This window comes from Hyaena hyaena, unplaced genomic scaffold, assembly GCF_003009895.1.
Source record: "Hyaena hyaena isolate Hyena2069 unplaced genomic scaffold, ASM300989v1 scaffold_29, whole genome shotgun sequence".
Lineage (NCBI taxonomy): Eukaryota > Metazoa > Chordata > Mammalia > Carnivora > Hyaenidae > Hyaena > Hyaena hyaena.
The window spans coordinates 1,143,616-1,163,136 of record NW_024080661.1 but is presented as its reverse complement, the minus strand read 5'-3'; the positions used below and the strand labels follow the sequence as shown (position 1 = coordinate 1,163,136).

General features: G+C 40.1%; 1 protein-coding gene across 5 annotated transcripts in view; it reads right to left on the bottom strand.

Annotated features, from left to right (window-relative positions):
* Positions 1-7,600: 7,600 nt before the first annotated feature.
* FBXL20 (F-box and leucine rich repeat protein 20) overlaps positions 7,601-19,521 on the bottom strand; it is a 93,880-nt gene continuing 81,959 nt past the window's right edge. For all 5 annotated transcript variants that reach the window (XM_039227819.1, XM_039227815.1, XM_039227816.1 and 2 more), the window contains 7 exons: positions 19,233-19,307; positions 16,422-16,552; positions 14,366-14,426; positions 13,419-13,463; positions 11,808-11,864; positions 10,668-10,880; positions 7,601-8,690 (listed from right to left, as the gene is read on the bottom strand). In XM_039227819.1, the coding sequence (XP_039083750.1) occupies positions 8,583-8,690; positions 10,668-10,880; positions 11,808-11,864; positions 13,419-13,463; positions 14,366-14,426; positions 16,422-16,552; positions 19,233-19,307 (690 nt within the window). In that variant the 3' untranslated portion in view covers positions 7,601-8,582. The remainder of the gene's footprint in view (positions 8,691-10,667; positions 10,881-11,807; positions 11,865-13,418; positions 13,464-14,365; positions 14,427-16,421; positions 16,553-19,232; positions 19,308-19,521) is intronic.

Sequence of the window (19,521 nt, the reverse complement as noted above, 5' to 3'; positions counted from 1 at the left end):
AAGAGAAAACCCATATGAAGAGATTGGAAGATAGGCCAAAGTGCCCTCTTAAAGATATCTACTTAATTCCTTATTGATCATCTACCTCAGTTATCACTGATCATGTGGGGCCTAAAATTCCAAGAAGCTCCCCCAAAAGTGTTTCATGGCAGGGTAGATACCTTGAGATTGAAATTCAGGTTGCTGGTTTGGCTCCATTGCTCATCTCCACCAGGACAGGGGCCCCTTTGCAACATTTGTTTTAATTTTAGTTTTGACAGAGAGAGAGAGTGTGAGTGGAGGAGGTGCAGAGGGAAGGGGGGCGGGTGGAGGATCCAAAGCCTGCTTTGTGCTGACACCAGTCAAACTCCCAAACCGTGAGATCATGACCTGCGCTGAAGTCGGACACTCAGGTGCCCCCAACTGCATTAACTTTTGTGTATCTATCTCTCAACCTAGGAGCCTCTAGCACCGACTAGATACTGAAGTATTTGTTGACATGAAGGGAATAAAAGAGGTTAACAAGTATTTACTGTGTACCATTATTATCTCTTTAATCTTCACACTCTATAAAGTAGCTACTGTTATCCCCACTTCACGAATGAAGAACTGAGACGGAATGGTCAACTGGCAGAGGTCATTCAGGTGAAAGTCAGGCAATATGACTTGGAGCTTGTTTGTTTAACCATGGTACTACTCTACCATCATTCCGTCCTTGTCAAGGCAAGGGCAATGCTCTGCACAGATAGGGGAGTCAGGTTGGATTATTGCTGTCAAAGGAGTTAAAACAAAGGTTTTTAGAAACTGATTTATATTACGTCTTCTGTTTTTCTTTTTTCTAATGCCTTCTGTTTTTCTTAGAGACAAGTGGAGTTCAGGGTATTAAATAAAGGCTATTAAAAAGGTATTAAGCCTATAAAATAATAAATAATAGGTACCGAAGAATATTAAAAAAAAAAAAAATATATATATATAAAATAAAGCCAAAAAGATGCCCCTTCATTCAGCCTCAGGAGCCTTTATCATTCTAGGGTTCAAGAAGTTAAGAATTGCAGCTCCAAGTCAGGCTATTTCCGCAGCAAAATGAAAAGTCTTCACAGCTTATTTCCTTTAATTACATCATAAAACAAAATTAGAACATACAGGAAACAATAATAGTTACATAACAATTTACTTTATATATTTATATATAAAAAACATTTTTCTTTTAGTCCAAAGATTTTAAAGCAAAAGGAATCCTCTACTGCCACCTCAGGTTTTATTTTAAATAACCCATCCTCCCCCCATCCTCAAGCGCCAAAAGTATTGGGTGGAAACAGTCACGTGGACAGCTAATGACACCCGGTGTGAAGTCAGCAAGCAGGGAACTGTGGCAGCCGCACTGGGGCAGGCCCGGTGGAGACCATAGCAGCTCCAGCACACTGAGGCGCTCCAGGGTAGGCCGAATGGCTGCCCGAGGCTTAGGCCACAGCAACGTTTGGGATCAGACCCTGCCAGTCCACCATCCTTTGCCTTTTGTCCCCTCAGGGAGAGAGGGGTCAGAGGGGGTCATGGTGCAGAGATGGAACAGCCTGGTTTGAAGGTAAAAATTTCTCCCGCAGCACCATTTACCCACCCATCTCTGTCCTCAGGCAGAGTGTGACAGGCAGGGGTAGTCCTCACAGCTCTCTGAGCTCTGCACAGATCTGTGCTCTCAGGGTCACCAGGAGGTGGGCAAGGGTGAGGAGAGCAGCTGGGAAACGCCTGAGGCAGGTTACCTGGAAACAATTCCTGGTAGGAAAAAGGAGGCGGCCAGGGTGGGAGGCAGCTGAAGGTTGAGTCCTAAACCATGGAGAAAAGGCAAAATGCAGAAGGCCTTTCTTCCCCTCCAGTAACCCTTGCGACTGGGCAGTCACGGATCTCAGAGGCCAGCTCCAAGAGCTGCAGCATGGTGAGAGAACACACTAGTAGCTTCTGCTGAGCCCCACCCCACAGACCTTATGCATGTTAGAGGTTAGCATGTAGTTTGAGGGTAAGGTGAGGAGGGGAGTAAGAGAAGAAATCTCAGGCTCACCTCTTCCTGCACTTATTAGAAATTAACAGTCATCAGAGAAGCACAGGTAAGAAATTATTCTTAAGGGAAGGAAAAAACATGTAAACCCAGAAAAGTAGCAGCAAAAGTTTCACTTATTACAGATCTATTATATAGTACTAGGAAAGAAAATCATTCAAGTCTTTGGGGGTGGGGGTAGGGGAAGGTAAAGTAACGAATCAAACCATGCCAGTTAGAGACTCCTTTTCAAGTTAAGATTTTCTAAGACTTTCGGTTGTCGTTTGCTAGTGCCGTGCCAGGAGAAAAAGAAAAAGAGAACAATGACATCAGGTGTTAGGCTAAGGTAGGAAACACGTGTGTGAGCAGCAGTGTGATGCAGATTTCAATTAGTAAAAGTAAGTAGTAAGCAACAGTGACAAGTGAAACTGAGTGGGGCAAAGTTTTCTTCTTCCACTTTAATAACATGTTACTTCAAAGATTTCCCTGGGTTTCTGGGGGGGGAGGGAGGTGTGTGTGTGTGTGTACACCTCTCTTCTCCCATCACTTCTTGGGGTGGGGATTCTCAATTACTCGCTCCCCGCTCTCGCCCTGGTAAAAACCATGCCCAGAGGCGTGCCTGGGTGGCTTAGTCGGTTAACTGTCCGACTTTTGCTTGGGTCATGATCTCGCGGTTCATGGGTTCGAGCCCCGCATCGGGCTCTGTGCTGACTGCCAGCTCAGAGCCTGGAGCCTGTTTCAGTCTGTGACTCCCTCTCTCTCTGACCCTCCCCTGCTCACGCTGTCTCTCTCTCTCCTAGAAATGAATAAAAACATTTAAAAAAACAAAAACAAAAACAAAAACAAACCGTGCCCAGAAGCACTGGAAGTCCTTTTGGGGATGCCAGTCCCCATCTGGAGGGCTTTGGTTAGGTAGGTGTGTGAAAAACAGAAGCCCTCCTTGCCAGTAAGAAGGGCATGGAGTTCATTAAATGGAGAGGAAAGTAAATCTACTCACATGTGCGAGGCAGGATAGATGCTTGTCCCTGAAGCAAAGTGCCCCAGTTCCAGACTGAATTCTCTCCTTTACTTTGAATCTCATCTACCATTTTCCCACCCCAATTCAAATAAGATACTTTTTGAAAAACACAGAAAATAGAAAGAGTCAACTGATAGTTTTGGTTGTCCATGGTTCTTTTTCCTAAAAGGGCAGTGAAACACCTTGGTTGAGGAAGCACAGAGACTCAACATTTTTGAACCAAACTCCCCCCAAGGGCTTATTTAAAAAACACATAAGGCAGAGATGGAAGAAGCACATTATGGAATTTCTCTTAATATCTCACACGTGAGCTTGTCTGACAGATTTTTTTCCTGCTGAAAATTAAGTGTAACTCTGCTGGGCTCCAAAGATTCACTCAGACTCAGGAGAGAGGTTCTTACTGACTTTCCTAAGAAGGGTCAAAGCCTTCAGAGATGCAGAGCTGGAGTCCTAAGAATAAAAATGGACAGACAGGTAGACTTGCCTTGTGAGGGGAGCTGCAGAAGCCCTTCTTGCAGAAAACTCAGTTGCCTCTAACGGTAGTTCCTGGCAGGTAGAGTTTGTCTGAAGGGAGAGAGCAAGCTTAGAGCAGCATGTTTTTTGCTGGAGAACCAGATGTTAAGTTAGGGCATCTGAATACAGCAAATACAGCCAAATGTTATTCCTAAATTACCTGCGTTATTATACCTACTGACATGGTCTTAGACAGTTTTCTGTATCTTCCAATACTACAATTAAAATTTATGATAGAAATAAAGGTGATGAGAGGCTTAGACTCCATACTTCCTCTCACCCTCATATTGCTTTGAGGTTCTTTGGTCCAAGATCATTGTAAGGGGGAGGGTTGCCTCCAGACCTCCAACCAAACATCCTCTACCTCTTCTCAAACAAGACTCTGCTAATTCACACTGCCTGGGTTTGAGGTGGTTAAAGATCCTAGAGGGGCGCCTGGGTGGCTCAGGTCATGATCTCACGGTTCGTGGGTTCGAGCCCCACGTCAGGCTCTGTGCTGACAGCCAGCTCAGAGCCTGGAGCCTGTTTCGGACTCTGTGTCTCCCTCTCTCTGACCCTCCCCTGCCCACACTGTCTTTCTCTCTCTCAAAAATAAATTAAAAAAAAAATTTTTTTTTAAAGATCCTAGAACTGGAGGGCAGATAGGAAGGCAATCTCTTAAAAAAAAATGTTCTGGAAGCTCAAAACATACCACTGAAAGAATCTGTCAGCCAGGATGCACAATGGGGCTAGAAACCTAATCTTAAACCATGCACACAAGGAGGGAATGGCAGAACAGACCCATTTCCTTTAAACCCCTCTTCTCTCACTGGTAGCAACTGTCATAAGCAGTCTGTAACTTTCAGAACAATAAATATTAAATGGCCATGATCCACAAGCATTCCTCTTCTCCAAAACCACAGCCACCCAAGGATATGCTGCCCACACAGGCAGGCATGAGCCTCCTCTTCTTCCAATGCTACTCTCATACTCCCCTACAATTTCAGCCCTGGACAAGTTCCACCGTACACCTTGTTTACCCCCTACCTACCAAGGGCATTAGTGGGCTATCAAACTGGTAACAGTGCATTTTACAAGACAATTAGGAGAAATAAAAGAACTTGACTGCTGTAGTATTATAGCTGTACTGAATGGTTCAAATGGTTTGGAAAGCCCAAATAAAGCATCATAAAAACATTTGTCAGGTTTCCCTCTAAAATATGCAATATAAGGAATATGTAGAATTTCTGACTTACAGGTTCACTAAATCAACATAAAGGATATGGAAATTTACAAAGACCATTTAAGAAATACTTTTATGTCCACTAAAGAGCAGAATAGGAGGAGAAAACATCTTTTACACAGAGCACAATGTGTTTTTGTATTCCAAATATTGGAAGGAAAAAAAAAAAAGGATGAAGCCAGATCTCCTTATTCCTCATATCCAACAGCTTGATTTCAAATTTGGTGAGCAAATGTCTGAGATAACCTAGTGAAAAATGGTCTGAGCCACACAACAGTTACTGAATTCCAGGCTGCCCAGGAAATTTTGCTAGATCAGGACAAGGACGCAAAGAGGAAGCTAGACTGGAGACAACTAAGAATAAATCAGCAGCATCAGTGGAAATAAGATGGAGGCTTTAAATAGAAGGCAAGGATGGGTATATGAAGAAAATGGGAGAAATCAAAGCACAAAAAAAAAAAAAAAAAAAGCTGGGATCACCTTGATGGAGCCAATGTAGAGGCTATAAAAGATACTGATGCAGCAAATAATGGTAGAAAAAGTAAGGGGAAAAGGCTGCTTAAAAAAGAGATGATCTGGGTGTTTAATAATGTTCTCCACACACACAAAGCAATAATTCCACCTGGCTACCTGTAGGTTTATGCAATAGCTTTGAGGGTGCCTTCCGACTTATCCCAAATCTCTCCATTCACTCTGTATTTTTTCATCATAGAAGGCATAAAGTTCAGGGACTCAGGATTCAGATGAATGGACCAAAAAGCTTTTCCTAGGGAGAGTTTTTCCTATACCTCTGAAGCCTTACTAACTTTTCAGAAGTGTCCCTGATACTGAGACAGGAAACACTATGTTCAGATGGCAGGACCCTTTCCACTTGACCAAAACTTACCATGTTCTGGATTCTCAAAGTCCTGGTACATTGCATCAGCTGGTGTAGGTTGCAGACTGGCATAGGAAATATATTTCCTTCCAACCTTGATGGGCCTGAAGTTTTCTTGAGAAAGGAACATGGCCTGACCGCATACAAGCCAGTGCTGCACACTCCTTTTTTCTCTCACTTGACTGTTCTTGGCCCAGATGGGTAGGGATCGCTCAATCAAATCCACAGGGACTTGCACGTGGATATACTTTTTGGGTTGAGAAATGGCATTTCTAAGCTGTTCATGTCCTGGTGAATACGGTGTCTTAAACTTATGTACTTTTTAAGTAAAGAAGTACCTTAATAGCCTCAACTAGTGGGCAATTTAAATCCATACTCACTAATCAATCAGTATTTTATGGTCAATTTGTTCAGGTAATACTAAAAAAACCCTTAATATGTTAGAGCAGATGGCCTCTAAATATTTCTCTTTTTAGTTTTGTTTTGAATGAGTGACCTGGGGATTTGAATATTATTAACCACATCTGGAAGTGTGTGTGCATTGTGTATATTTGTATGGTGGAGTATAACCAGGACAATGAGTCTCATTTTAAAAAGTATATTCCTATGTCGACTATGCTCAAAAAGATTTTTTAAAGTATATTCCTCATATGATAATTTGAAAAGAAGACAAAGGGAAAGGTGAATGAAAAAGAAATCTGAGCCTTTAAAAGGGTATAACAAAACAGGATTTAAATAAATTTATTAACATGCAGGGGGTGCCCAGATGGCTCAGTCAGTTAAGTGTCCAACTCTTGATTTTGGCTGAGGTCATGATCTCATGATTCATGAGACTGGGCCCCGGGTTGGGCTCTGTGGGGATAGCACGGAACCTGCTTGGGATTCTTCTCTGCCCCTCTCCCACTCTCTCTCTTTCAAAATAAATAAACATTAAAAAATTTTTTTTACATAAAATAAATTTAACATGCAAAATAATGGTGGAGCATACAGATTTCTAGGACCCTTTCACCTAACTGCTTTTGGAGAAAGAAGTTCTACTTTATTCTTACTTATGCTGGTAGAGCCAGCACCTGCGGCATTACAATGAGCTTTAACAGTCTGGGTCAAACACAAGATGATCTAAGATCATGGCAGACTGCACGGTAATGTCCTAAAAGACCAAAAAAAAAAAAAAAAAAAAAAAATTCCTATTAAAAATCACACAAGATGTTCAACCTTGGGGTTTAGAAATCTACTTATTATACTTGAGAAACTCATCTTACTTTCCTCATCCTTTATGACTTTGGGGGGAGGGGAAGGAAGGAAAAAGGAAGGAAGCCTCTTCTTTGACTCAGAGTCATGGGCACTGAATACCTGCCTTTAGCTCTGGTGACCATGGGGGGACAGAGACACTCACCCCCCTACTTCCTCTCAATGTTTTCTTTCTCCTGCCCCAAAGCCTTCACCTGGTTTCCCCCATATTTCATTCACAGGAAGTCTGGAGCAACAGAAGTCTGGAGAGAGATGGTTGACAGGTTCTGAAGTGGTTCTGATCCTTTGAGGCACCAACATTTGAGACATACCACCAACACTGACACAGAGTTGACCTGTGTCATTCTAGGGTCATTCTTGTCTCCCTGATATTCTGGAATAAGGGGGTAAACAAGGGAGAAACTGACCAGCTAGACTGCACAGCAACGGCAGCAGCATTCCTACTAACACAAAACAACCTCGCAGACACAAATCAGGGATGGTACTGCTTATCCCTAGATTCTGGTGAACATATGACATGTCTGCGCTTGGGTAGGGGGGCCTTCAGGCTCAGTTTTGGGATTCACCATTCCATTCTTTACTAATAACGCATTTCTCTCTCCTTATTAAGTTAGTAGAATTTGATGGAAGGAAAAATGTGCAGGGGGAATACTGGGTATATCATGCGTATTATTATATATCACAAGGTATAACAGAAACCAAAAGGCAAAGTTTGTTTTCATCAAAATAGTTTTAGCTCAATTTCTTCTCATAACAGTTCTTATTTTTGTTATAGTTTCCCTTCAGGCTGGCAAAGATTCAGGCAGGGTCCCCTAATGATAAAACTTAGAATTAAAAAAATATTTATTGATAATGTCTCTTTTAAAAATGTTTGGTAACCCCAACTAATCATCCAAAATGCACACTGTAAACACAACAGCAAAAGAGTAACAACTGAGTGTGAGTAAGCAGACTATGAACAGGTGACAGACTGAGCAAGAGTGCAGAAGGGAGCAACAAAGAAGGAAAGACAGGTGCACAAGTGTGCTACAAAGAGTGACAATTTGAGCGAGTAAGTAACCACATCTGGACCACAGCGATTTCAGTGCAACCATTTAGGAAACCTCTGGGCCAAATACTTAAACACAGGAGGAGGAATGGATGAGCCTTCTTTGTGAGCATGCTCAGCATGTTGGCATGGGAACAAGGAAGCACAGAAGCTCTGTAGTCATCTCACACTGGATGGCTATCATTTATAGGATGCAAAGAAATTTTCTTTCTGGTCCCTGGATATAACATATATTGTTTTTCTATGCTTTCTCTGACCCTGGAGGACTGCAATTGCTGTTCCAAAATCACCAAAGAAACCCCTTAACAAAATGAAGAAACTGCAGTAGCAGTAACACTGGGTTTGCTGGAATGCCCCTTCCCTCTGCCTTGCCTGTGATTTTCTTCTTGGCATGTACAACAGGAATGGTTAAGTTTTACCAATCCACTTGATAAAGCCAGCATGGGCTTCAGTCCCCTGGTCACAGAACTAGAGTGGGTGAGGGTGAGGATGGGTATACATGTTATGTGTGCCTCGGGGATCTGGACGCTGCCCTCACTTTGTAACCCTTGCTCAGAACACTGGGGTTGCTTCCATTGGAGACTCCACTGTAACTCTAGAAGTGTCATTAAATACTCAGTTCACCAAGGTTGACCACCTCCATTGTCATAGGATGATGCAGCATCTGCAGAATCGCTGTCTGCTGCCCCCTACTGATGGGGGTGGAGTGACAGGTGCGAAGTAGGCGTGGACTTTAATATTGGGCAAATGGGTCTGAAACAAGACAGAAACATTACTAAGAGAGAGGGCTTAAACAGAAAGAGCAATGTTGCTTTTCAGAAAAAACACAGAGGGGCTGAGTGAACATGAAAGCAAGGCAGAGGCTGAGTACCAGTCAGGATGCTGAGAGGCCTGGGTTCTGCTTTGTAGTACTCCACATTATTCTAAACGAGTAAATAGCTCACATAACCTTGGTACCTATTTCCATAATAATAAAACTGGGGAAAAACTTCATACTAACCTCTTAACCTGTTTCAAAGGGATTCCTACTTGGATTCCCAAAGTTGAAAGAAACTATATAAGCTTAAAATAATTTTTTCCAGGGTGCCTGGGTGGCTCAGTTGGTTAAGCATCTGACTTTGGCTCGGGTCATGATCTTGCGGTTTGTGAGTTCGAGCCCTGTGTCAGGCTCTGTGCTGGCAGCTCGGAGCCTGGAGCCTGCTTCTGATTCTTTGTCTCCCCCTCTCTCTCTGCCCCTCCCTTACTCACACTCCATCTCTCTTTTCTCTCTCAAAAATAAACACTAAAAGTCATTGTTAGGGCGCCTGGGTGGCTCAGTCGGTTGGGCGTCCGACTTTGGCTCAGGTCAAGATTTCACGGTTCATGGGTTCAAGACCTGCGTCGGGTTCTGTGCTGACAGCCAGCTCAGAGCCTGGAGCCTGTTTCAGATTCTATGTCTCACTCTTTCTCTGACCCTCCCCTGCTCATGCTATCTCTTTCTCTCTCTCTCTCTCAGAAATAAATAAGACATTAAAAAAAAATCTTAAAAGTCATTGTTGATGATGCTTCTTCTGAGATGTTTAAAAACCTCACTATCCTCTTTCAACAACACACTTCCAGTTTCTATTACATAAAGGTTTTGAATTGCTACCATTTTCAAGCACTGTGCTAGTTAACATAAGAGGGGTACAAAGGTGGTCAACGTGGAGATGCTGCTCCTAAGGAACTTAACAGTCTTAAATAGCTAAATTCAAGTACAAAAGTGCTAAGTGAGGATCTGAAGAATAGATTTAAAAAAGCCTTGAGAACTCAGAGGTGGAAGAGATTCTGGACAGCCAGGCAGGTCTAGGAAACCTATAGTAAGGAGGCCATAGCAGAGGCTCTGGTAGGTCTGTGACTCTCCTCTTTTGGTGTAGAAGGAATATGGCTGCCAAGACCTCCCGTTGCGGTTATGCTCTCAGTCCTCTAGGTCTGAAGGGAGAGGAGGAACTAAGGCTGACTGGAGCTCAAGATAAGGTCTGGTCTTCATGAACTCAAGATGCCATATGGCCAACATGAATGTTTTTAGACATCGGCTGTAAGGGCCTAACTAAGCTCAATGCCTTTCCCATAGCAGGTGTGAAGCAGATGTTCCAATAAATGTCTGTTGAGCTGAATAATCTAACATACAGATTCATCTAGCCTTTTATAACCTCCTTGCTGGCAACCTGTCTTTCAGTTGTGTGGCTATACATGGGTCTCTTTATTATGGAGGATGGGGCTAAAAGAAGAGGTAAAAAAACCAACCAAACAAAACCCTTAAATCCATTTGTTGTCTTAAGAAATAAGAACCCCAGCAAAAGGGTTTGATGTGAAAGAAAAATGCAAATTAAATTCTTAAATCCCATTTAACTAAATATTTTCTTTGTTATTCCTTTCTTTCCTGACTCTGGCATGTGTTTTTGACTCTATGCATGTTATTAAGCCCTAGACATTATTGGAGAGACTCTGCTGGAAGGAGACCTACTTTTTCCCCCTCAGTGGGTATTTTCCTACTAAATTTCCATCTAGAACAACGAGTAAAACTATCTTTGGGTTTGCTCTCCATTTTCTCCTCTTTTTGCTAAATGTCCAAGTAAATATAAAAACCACAGAAATCTAAATCTAAAACAAAAACAGAAAAGGAAATGAAGGAGGGAAAAAGAAAAAAACAACATAAGAAGGAAAGGGTGCTGAGAGCACTAGAGCTGGAGAGTGTGCAGACATCTTTACCCTGAGTCTCTTGATCCCAGCCCGTGTGATTTGCTGGCAGTCATAGAGTTCTATCCGCTCAAGGCTGTGACAGCTCTTCAAGTGCTCCAGGGAAGCATCTGTGATTAGTGGGCAGTTGTCCAGTTCAATCACCTCCAGCTGGTCATGGGCGCAGGCCCCGTTCCCCAGGTGGCGAATTCCATCGTCTGTGATCAGCTCACAGTGAGACAGACTCTGCAGCCAAATAGAGCAAGGAAGGTCACTGAAACATCTGATGGCGTTCTTCTAACCACTGGCCTGTGCACGGCTGGAAACGAAACCTTCTGGGTTGGATTTTGGCGTATATGGAGCCATCACTAGATCCATGTGGTAAAATGAGAGCAAGCTAGAGCTGCTGGGGTTGTGCTTTTCACAATCAATAACTGACATTTCTGTGTGTGACTCTCAATACACTGTGTGAATGCGACGACGATGAAACAGTTCATGAACAAAATAACATATGCACCCCCATCTACAAATGAACACTTTTTTACAGGGACAAAGGGGGCTCAAGCTTTTCTTGAATAAAATTTTCTGGAATTTGGATTAAATGCTGAATACCTGATACAGGGGAAGGCCCAAGCAGCTAATCAACTAAAGATGATTCTTAACACCCGTCAGGTGTGGTCATCTCGTCACATAAGTCTCTTTATCAATTTTCCTTAAATTCCTGGTTCCTCCATGTGAAACTCAGAACCCTTTTTCCCAATTTTGGACAGTAATATCCCACCAAATACACACAAAAAAATGAGCCTGGACACAAACTTGTCAAACAGAATGCTTTCCCACAGTATTACTGGAAACAGTAGCACAGAACACCCTTAAAGCCTTGATTGACAGGACCTATTAGTCTCAAGTGAAGCAAATTGAATTTTGGGCCATGTTGTCTAAAATGTAACCACCATTTAGGCTGAAGTATAATTCAGGTGGGAGGGAGAACTCATACTCTCCATGTCCTTTTCAATCTCTAAGTACTGATAACATAATCCCTTGGTCCTCTGTAAGCTGGCAATTTGGAGAAAAATGCTTTCCCCAAATGGTAGCCAGACACCAAGAGGAAAGTTAAGAGCTGGGTTTTGATTAAATCCAACGAATGCAAAACTTTCAAAAAGTCAAACTCACCAATACTTGAAGTCGAGGACAGTGTATAGAAAGTTGGATTAATGTGCTATCTGTTATCTGAAAGAAACACATAAGTTTATATTATAGGTCTAATTCCAAAAAAGCCTCATGGCTATACCTCATTCTTGACTACACTTGTATTCTAGATTGATCTGGACTGATACCCCCTCTTTTTTTTTTTTTTTTTAAAGTAGGCTCCATGCCTAACGCCGGGCTTGAACTTGTGACCCTGAGATTAAGAGTTGCATTCTCTATTGACTGAGCCAGCCAGACGCCTCTAGACTGATTATCCTGATATTAATCATCAAATAAGAGAATCCTAAGGTTGAAATCCCATCAGCTACCTGAACCCATTCTTTGGGAATCTATCCAGGAGGGTTTGAACACATCCAGTCACCTCTAATCTTCATCTCTGAATAGGTCTGTTGAAAATTCTTTGTTCCTGAAATGAAAATCTGTCCTTTTGTAGTTTCTACCCATCGGACTTTGTTCTACCTCAGAACCACCACAAAAAAGAAAATGAAGATACTGCTCCAGAAAAAAAAATTTAATGTGGGAATATCCTCAAATTTTTAAGAATATATACTTGGCCTGTATTTTATAAGCCATGCCATAACTCTGGACTGATAACCTTGGTGTCAAGTATTTTCCCAAAGGTGGTGGAAAGGGGCTGCTGGGCTTGGGTTAACTATGAACATTCAAGAAGTAGGACTCTTGAAGGAAGAACAGTCTGTTAGAGTTCTTTCGGTCTGGAAAGTAAATCAGTATTTTTTTTCAAATGTCCCTCCCACTCTGAAATGATGATGATTATAACATACAGAGCTTCACAGGGGCTAAGAAATGGTGGGGGGTGAAGGGCTGGGGAGGATAGCCATGTGCACATCACTCAGAAAGAGCAACACTGGGGAGGACACGCTGGACACTCACGCATGTGCAAGTAACGGATGTGAACACGTTTCAGTTTAGTAAAAATAGCTGTTAAGTAGTGTCTGGATAACAAGCGTTTTAGAAAAAACTGACTTCTATAGTTACTGGAGTATCTTACCTTTATTTTTGCCATTAAAAAATTTATTACTCTATCTTCTTTTTAGGAGTCTCCCTTCAAAATTTCTCCCCATCAACCAATAATCTCAAAGCTCTTAAAATTGGTAATAAATTGTTCATAAGGCCATATCTGGTCAGTCTGTCTGCCCAAAGGGTAGAGTCAGATCTCCAGGGCTAATGATGCAATAAGGGGTCCAGGGTCTCATTAAGCTCAAAAAAAAAAAAAAGGGCAGTGCTATATTGCCAATGTGATGGGGCTTTAATGATTTACTAGTATTATAACTCTGTAGGTCTAAGGAAACATTTTAACATCTTTATGGCCTGAATGCTTGGGCCTTCTTTTTTTCCACTGGTAACCATACTGATGGCATGTATTTTCCTAGTTCCTTACTACGTATACCACGAGTACCTCTGCCTGGTATGCCTGGAGGACATCACAATAAATGGAGAGTCAGCACTGCTGCAGGCACTGTATGACATTAGGGTAAGGAGCTGAAAGTTTTAATGGGCACACATTAGGTAAGTTTCTATCATACTGCATTTCTGAGTAAAAATTCATACTCTTACCTGAACACACTCTTCCAGGTCCATCTTTTCGAGCTCATGGCAATTCTACAGAATACAAAACCCAAAAATTATAGCCCAAACACTTAAAACATGGGAAAATTTAAGGCCAGAAGACTCAGGAGTGGTATTAAACTCACGACAAAATCTTAAGTTTCAGAGTTGGTGCATTCTAATGACACTTTCTGCCTTATTCCATTAATTACACATTTTAAAAGGCCTCCATCACAGTGAAATTTCTCAATTATAGTACATTTAAACTATCTAACTTCTTACAAGTCCATGGGAATAAATTCTCTGAACATTAATACCAAGTTAATACAGAGCCTTTCAACCATAAATAATTTGATGAAAATTATTTCTTTGGAAGAATGAAAGGTAAGCTTTATGTCCCCATTTAGTTATGCCATGTGTTGCCCCCCACCAATTAGCGTTCCATCAATCTGCCTGAAAGCAAATGTCCTTTCCCATGTTCCATTATACTGGCTAAAGAGTGTAATTTTAAATATTATACAGTGATTTATAAACCATTCCAAGGATTAACATATTCTGGAGAATACAAAAAATCTCTTAAACCACCTCCATTTAAAACTGGCCTCATACATTTTTTTCAACAACACTCTCACCCACCAGTCGCATACCAAGTAACCAAGAGTTTCTTTCATGAAGCATGAGAAAGTCCCTGCTTAGTTCACCATCTAATGAAAATGTGGCAAATCAGTCTCATGAAGGAGCATCATGTTCTCCAATGCATGTCTGTATTTCCAGAGCAGTCTGTATTCTACAGGCCTAGGGCTGCAGCACGAGAATGCTCAGGAACACCAGCCACAGAGAAGCTCCCTCACATCCCACATCCTCAGTTCTGCTGCCATTCTACTTTTCCCTCATTGCTTACTCCTCTGAAAGAAAAACTGCAAACCAAACCAAGAGAACCTGGAGAGGATACTTACCCTAGCCAGAGTGGTAAAGCCTACGTCTGTTAATTGAGAACACCTTGCCACTTCTAATATTCTGTTAAAGAAAAAAGTGAAAGTCAAGCCCTTGTTCCCTGAAAACTGGGTTTATTAAAAACAGCAAGAATTTAAGAAAACAACCTCCTATTCCCTAAGCACTGCATACTATATTGACATTAACAGCCAAGCAAGTCTGTATACAGATCTTGCCATTCATTTTCATGGAGTCATCATAAAGTGGTCCTGTAAATACATTTCAGGGTGATGCAATCAGAAGAATATAATAGAAGCCTGTAGTTAATGCCAAAATGCATGAAAAATGCATTTAAAAGCCTTCTTGATGGCATACTGCTTACCCCCAGAGGGCAGCCTGCTCCTAGAAAACAAAGGAAATGGAGATAAATACTCTGTTTCAATTAATCTGTTCCTCAAATAAATTATTCTCTTTCCCTATTTTACATGTAGATTCAGTCAGATTTAAATAGCTTTTAAAAATGCTATGAAGGGACTGGTTAATTACAGGCCTGTACCAAGTATGAAATTCCATACTTATGAAAAAATACCCTTAAGCTTCTTGCCTCCTCCCACAGGCTCCCAGGGAGGCCGAGAGGAGAGGGGAACTGAGTTGGCAGAGACTCTCCTACTCAGGAACTGCTAAACACCAACCTAAATACCAACCACAGGACTGGGGAATCAAAAGTAGCTCTTTTCTGTGAAAAGTTTGGTGGCGTCTCTGTGACAGTACCAAAACATGTTCTTACGTTTGCTTACAAATTATTTACTATATAAGTTGAAACAAATAAAGCCACGGTATAAGAAATCATTATCAACAATCAATAAGAAATGAATGTTATATATATCTAATGGGAAAACATGATCCGACTGAACCTAACTTTTGATTATCATATTTGAGAGCTTTTCTATTTGAACAATAAGGTAAGCCATGGAAGAATAAGGAACTGAACACTCCTTTCATCAAAAGAGAAAAAAATGTGTAAGATCTTTAGGGAGGAATTTGGCTACCTCCTTAGCTCCAGGGCCTCTGACATTATTAATTCTGACCAAGTCTATGATCTATTAAGGAATTTTGATAATCTAGGCAAAATTTCAAAAATTATGGTTAGACTCCTGGCCAGGTGACTACAAAAAGCTTTAATAAATTTATGTTGGTTTACAATGATTATTATATGTAAGACAAGCGGTTTCCTGGGTTTTCAAGCCAGGCTGCCTGGGTCTGAGTCTTGCTCCTGAACTCACTAAGCTATGAGACCTTGATCAGGTTATCTGATCTCTCTGTGCTTCAGTTTTCTCATCTATAATATGGAGATAGTAACAGTGCTTATATGGTATTATGCAGATTAAATGAATAACATTTGTAAATCCCTTAAAACAATGGTCAACATGTCTAACATAGAAGTACAATAAAAGTTTTGTTTTAAAAACAAACCAGGAATATGGGGATAATCCTTATTCATTACAAAATAGTGTGTTGTGCGCTTTTACAACATCAGTATGGGTCTGAAACCATGTGTATGCTAACACAGCATTTTTAGTAAATATTCAGCCAATCCTATATTTTGGCAGAGAGGAGGAACCATACAGAAATAAGTCTTGCTCTAAAAGATCATGAGCACAAAGGAAGTTTTCCTGTAGGGCTGTTTTTTCTTTTTAAATACTTCCTGCTATATACCTGGCATCATTACCACAATACAAATAACCACAGGGTAGGCCTTCAAAAACTTTCTTCAGAAATGAGTTATATGAAAGTATTAATAAGACAAAATGTCCTTATTTTTCTCAAGTAATGAAATAAAATGTTAAAATTTTTCCCCCTAGTCTAGATAGAAAGAAAGTAGGAAATGGGAACTATTACCCTTTGGTTTAGGCCAATTACATGTAATCAAATGAGGTACAAAGCAAGTAGCTGGGCATCTAAAGGGTAGCCTTGTAGTGTCTACCTTAAAAATCTCAAAAGTTCCAAAGGAATAAATTTGGGTGAAGAAGACCTTTGTTCCTTTCCCCTGATTTTTTGAGCTAAACAAGAAATGTTTACCTAAGCCGTGGACAGTTCTGACCTAGAGCATTCAGGATGGCATCTGTGATGTTGGAGCAGCCGGAGGCACAAAGGGACTGTAACTTATGGCACCCTCTGCATATAGTAATGAGACCTTCATCTGTGATTTGCTAAAAAATAAAAAAAATTTAAAAAAGAGCAAAAAAACCCATAGATATTAGTAACTTAGCAGAAGAAAAGGAAAAAATGTTACCTGTGAAAATTAGCACCAAAAAGAAATAAAATAGATTTAATATTAATTAGGTAGCAGACCTAAATGAAAATGAATACACTTTGTTTCTCCTTTTCAGTTTTTTGATTTAGCTTGTGAGAGAATCTGTGCTCATTTTTTTCATTTTAATTTATTTTATATAGGCTCCATGCCCAACATGGGGCTTGAACTCATATCCCTGAGATCAAGAATTGTATGCTCTACCAAGTGACCCAGCTAGGCGCCCCAGTGCTCAGTTTTGGTGTAAAGGGAGGAAGCTATAATGGGATTCTTGTAACCCAATGGGACTGGGAACAGCATGAGGTGCACGATGGGGTAGATTTCAATTAAATGACTTTAAAGCCTAGAAAACAGGTAAGCATAGCAGTATAAACATATTTGTAAGTTCAAAATTGACACTAATATTAAGTTACTAAAAAAAAAATAAAACAAACTATGGGCAACAGTTGCAACTTCCTATCAACCACAGATCCATTTATTTCTTTATTTTAGTTGTATAATATAAAGAACATACTATTCATGGAGATAAACAGCTGTGACTAACTCAAATGTAATTCTGTAGTTTTAAATTATTCTAAAATAAAAAAGGACACAGCAAGCAAGATGTTACACTAAAAAAACGGAAAAAAAAAAGATGCCACGTATAAACATCTTAACATGAAGGATATGATTAGCACTTCAATTTGTCCTGTTAGATTCACAAATTTTGTGTAAGCCTTAGAATAAAGCTCTCCTGCAATCTTTGTTCAGTCAGTGTCCTTAGGTTGCCAGGACAACTGAAAAAAAAAAATCAAACTTTAAATATTCACTGCTTAAATAAATATATTCTCAATATTGCATAACTGAAATAAGATACAGATAAAAAAAATGGATGCTAAGGCAGATAGATGATTTATCTTGAGGATAATTAATGAGGATCAACACATGTGAAGTAACTAAAAAAGTGCCATACAAGTGTGATATACAGTTATTACTAAACAAGGATAATTGAAATGTAAAGGGGGAAACAGCAACCAATAAACATGCATATTTACCAGGCCAATGAAAACTTATGTCATATAATATTAGGAAAATATTATAGGGCTGTGCTGCCTTTTCCTTCTTAATGTTTTAAAGTCTATAAGAGATTACTGAGGAAGAAAGTTGAGGAAAGTCATATGTACCAATGCTTCAAATTTTAGAAAGAATAAAATTTATGAAACTCTTATGTTTTCAAATTAGTCCAGAAAAACAGAATGGCTCAAGAAAGTACTTTGGTCACATCAACAGTTTTGGGGAGAAACAGGAAGTCTTAGGAATAAGAATCATTTCATCACATTCTAAGGGATGACTTAGCCCTAAGATCTGGGTGAAGGGAAAGAGTAAAATAAACTGATGACAGAACTGGTTCTTTACACTTTCCACCTGCAGTTTCTGTCTGCTGGAAGGATAAAGGAAGTGAAAGTAAACAGCAAATGGTAGGTAGGGTATATATTTATATGGTTGTGTGAATGTTTGTGTAATATATATCCATATAAATATATACGGAGTGTTATCTCCATGTGTCTGTGTATACAAATAGAACCTGAAGATGCCCAAGAACAGTTTCTTCCTATCACCGTAAAGTAATGGTTTCGTGTTTACAACAGTTGTATAAGCTCTTCCTGGCAGGCCAAATATTTTGGTTCCATAAATGAAATTAGGCAAATTCTGATAGTTAGCAACTATGACAGTCAGAATTAAAAGGAAGAGATGATCAGAATCAAAAGGAATGTTATTCCTTTAACTCAAGTCTTTAGGAGCCTCCTGAGCAGATCATTATCAGCACCATCCCCTAAGGGCTTAGAAGGAGAGGTTGCTTCAATTGCACAAAATATGGCCCTTTATATGTCACCTTTAAACTAGATGACTACTATGCTCTCAAGTTTCAGGTAATCAAACAAGGGAAGGGTATAATGAGCAGAAGTTTTAGCAAAAACAAGGAAAGCCCTCACCAACTCTTTTTTATTGCTACGAGAGGCTCTCATTCCAAGGCAACACATATATGTAATTTTCAAGGCAAGAGAGAAAAGCTAAAAGTATACTGTCGATGTTGTAGGACCCTGAATAGTTTCAGCAAATTCTCTGAGCAAAATGCTGGCTTCTGGGGATAGACACAAAAAAAGTTGATAGTTTAAACAAGCCAAATGTGAACTATAGATACTAATTGGAAATAATTTAAAGTGTACATTTTGCTTGTCATCTGTTTAGATCAGTGGTTCCCAATAGCTGTGACCCAATGACAGATCTTAATTGACGTGACTGCATTTAATTTACTAAAAATATTTTAAGTACTAAAGTTTGTGAATAATTCACTTTGAAAAGCAGAAAAGGGATGGAATTAGTTAGCTTATTTGGAATTCTGCAAGAGCTACCTTCTATATTATCTATATTAAAACCCTCAGGAATGACTATCGTTAAACATGCAAAGAATCCTCTGTGTATTTACAGTGTCCCCAGAATTGAATGGAGAAACCACTGGTCTTGATGACTAAAGCTCTTACAATAATATTACTGATAAGAATTACTAATACAAAAGAGTTGTGGGAAGGACTGCTTACTAAACAAGTCTGCAAGTTCAAAGTCACCAGTTCAGGACAGTGTGCACCTATGTACTTGAGGGCTTCATCTTCTAGCTAGAAAGATTAAAAAGAGAAAAAAATGATTACTAATATTGTTTCAAGGGATAAAGATTTAGCAGTGTATACATTCATTAATACATTCTAAATATAGCCAACAAAATTTCAAAGGAACAATGAACCAGAAACAATGACTTGTGATCACATAAAGGTGTACTTCCTATTATTAATACGGCTTATCAGTATTTTTCATCAGTTTTAACCACATCAA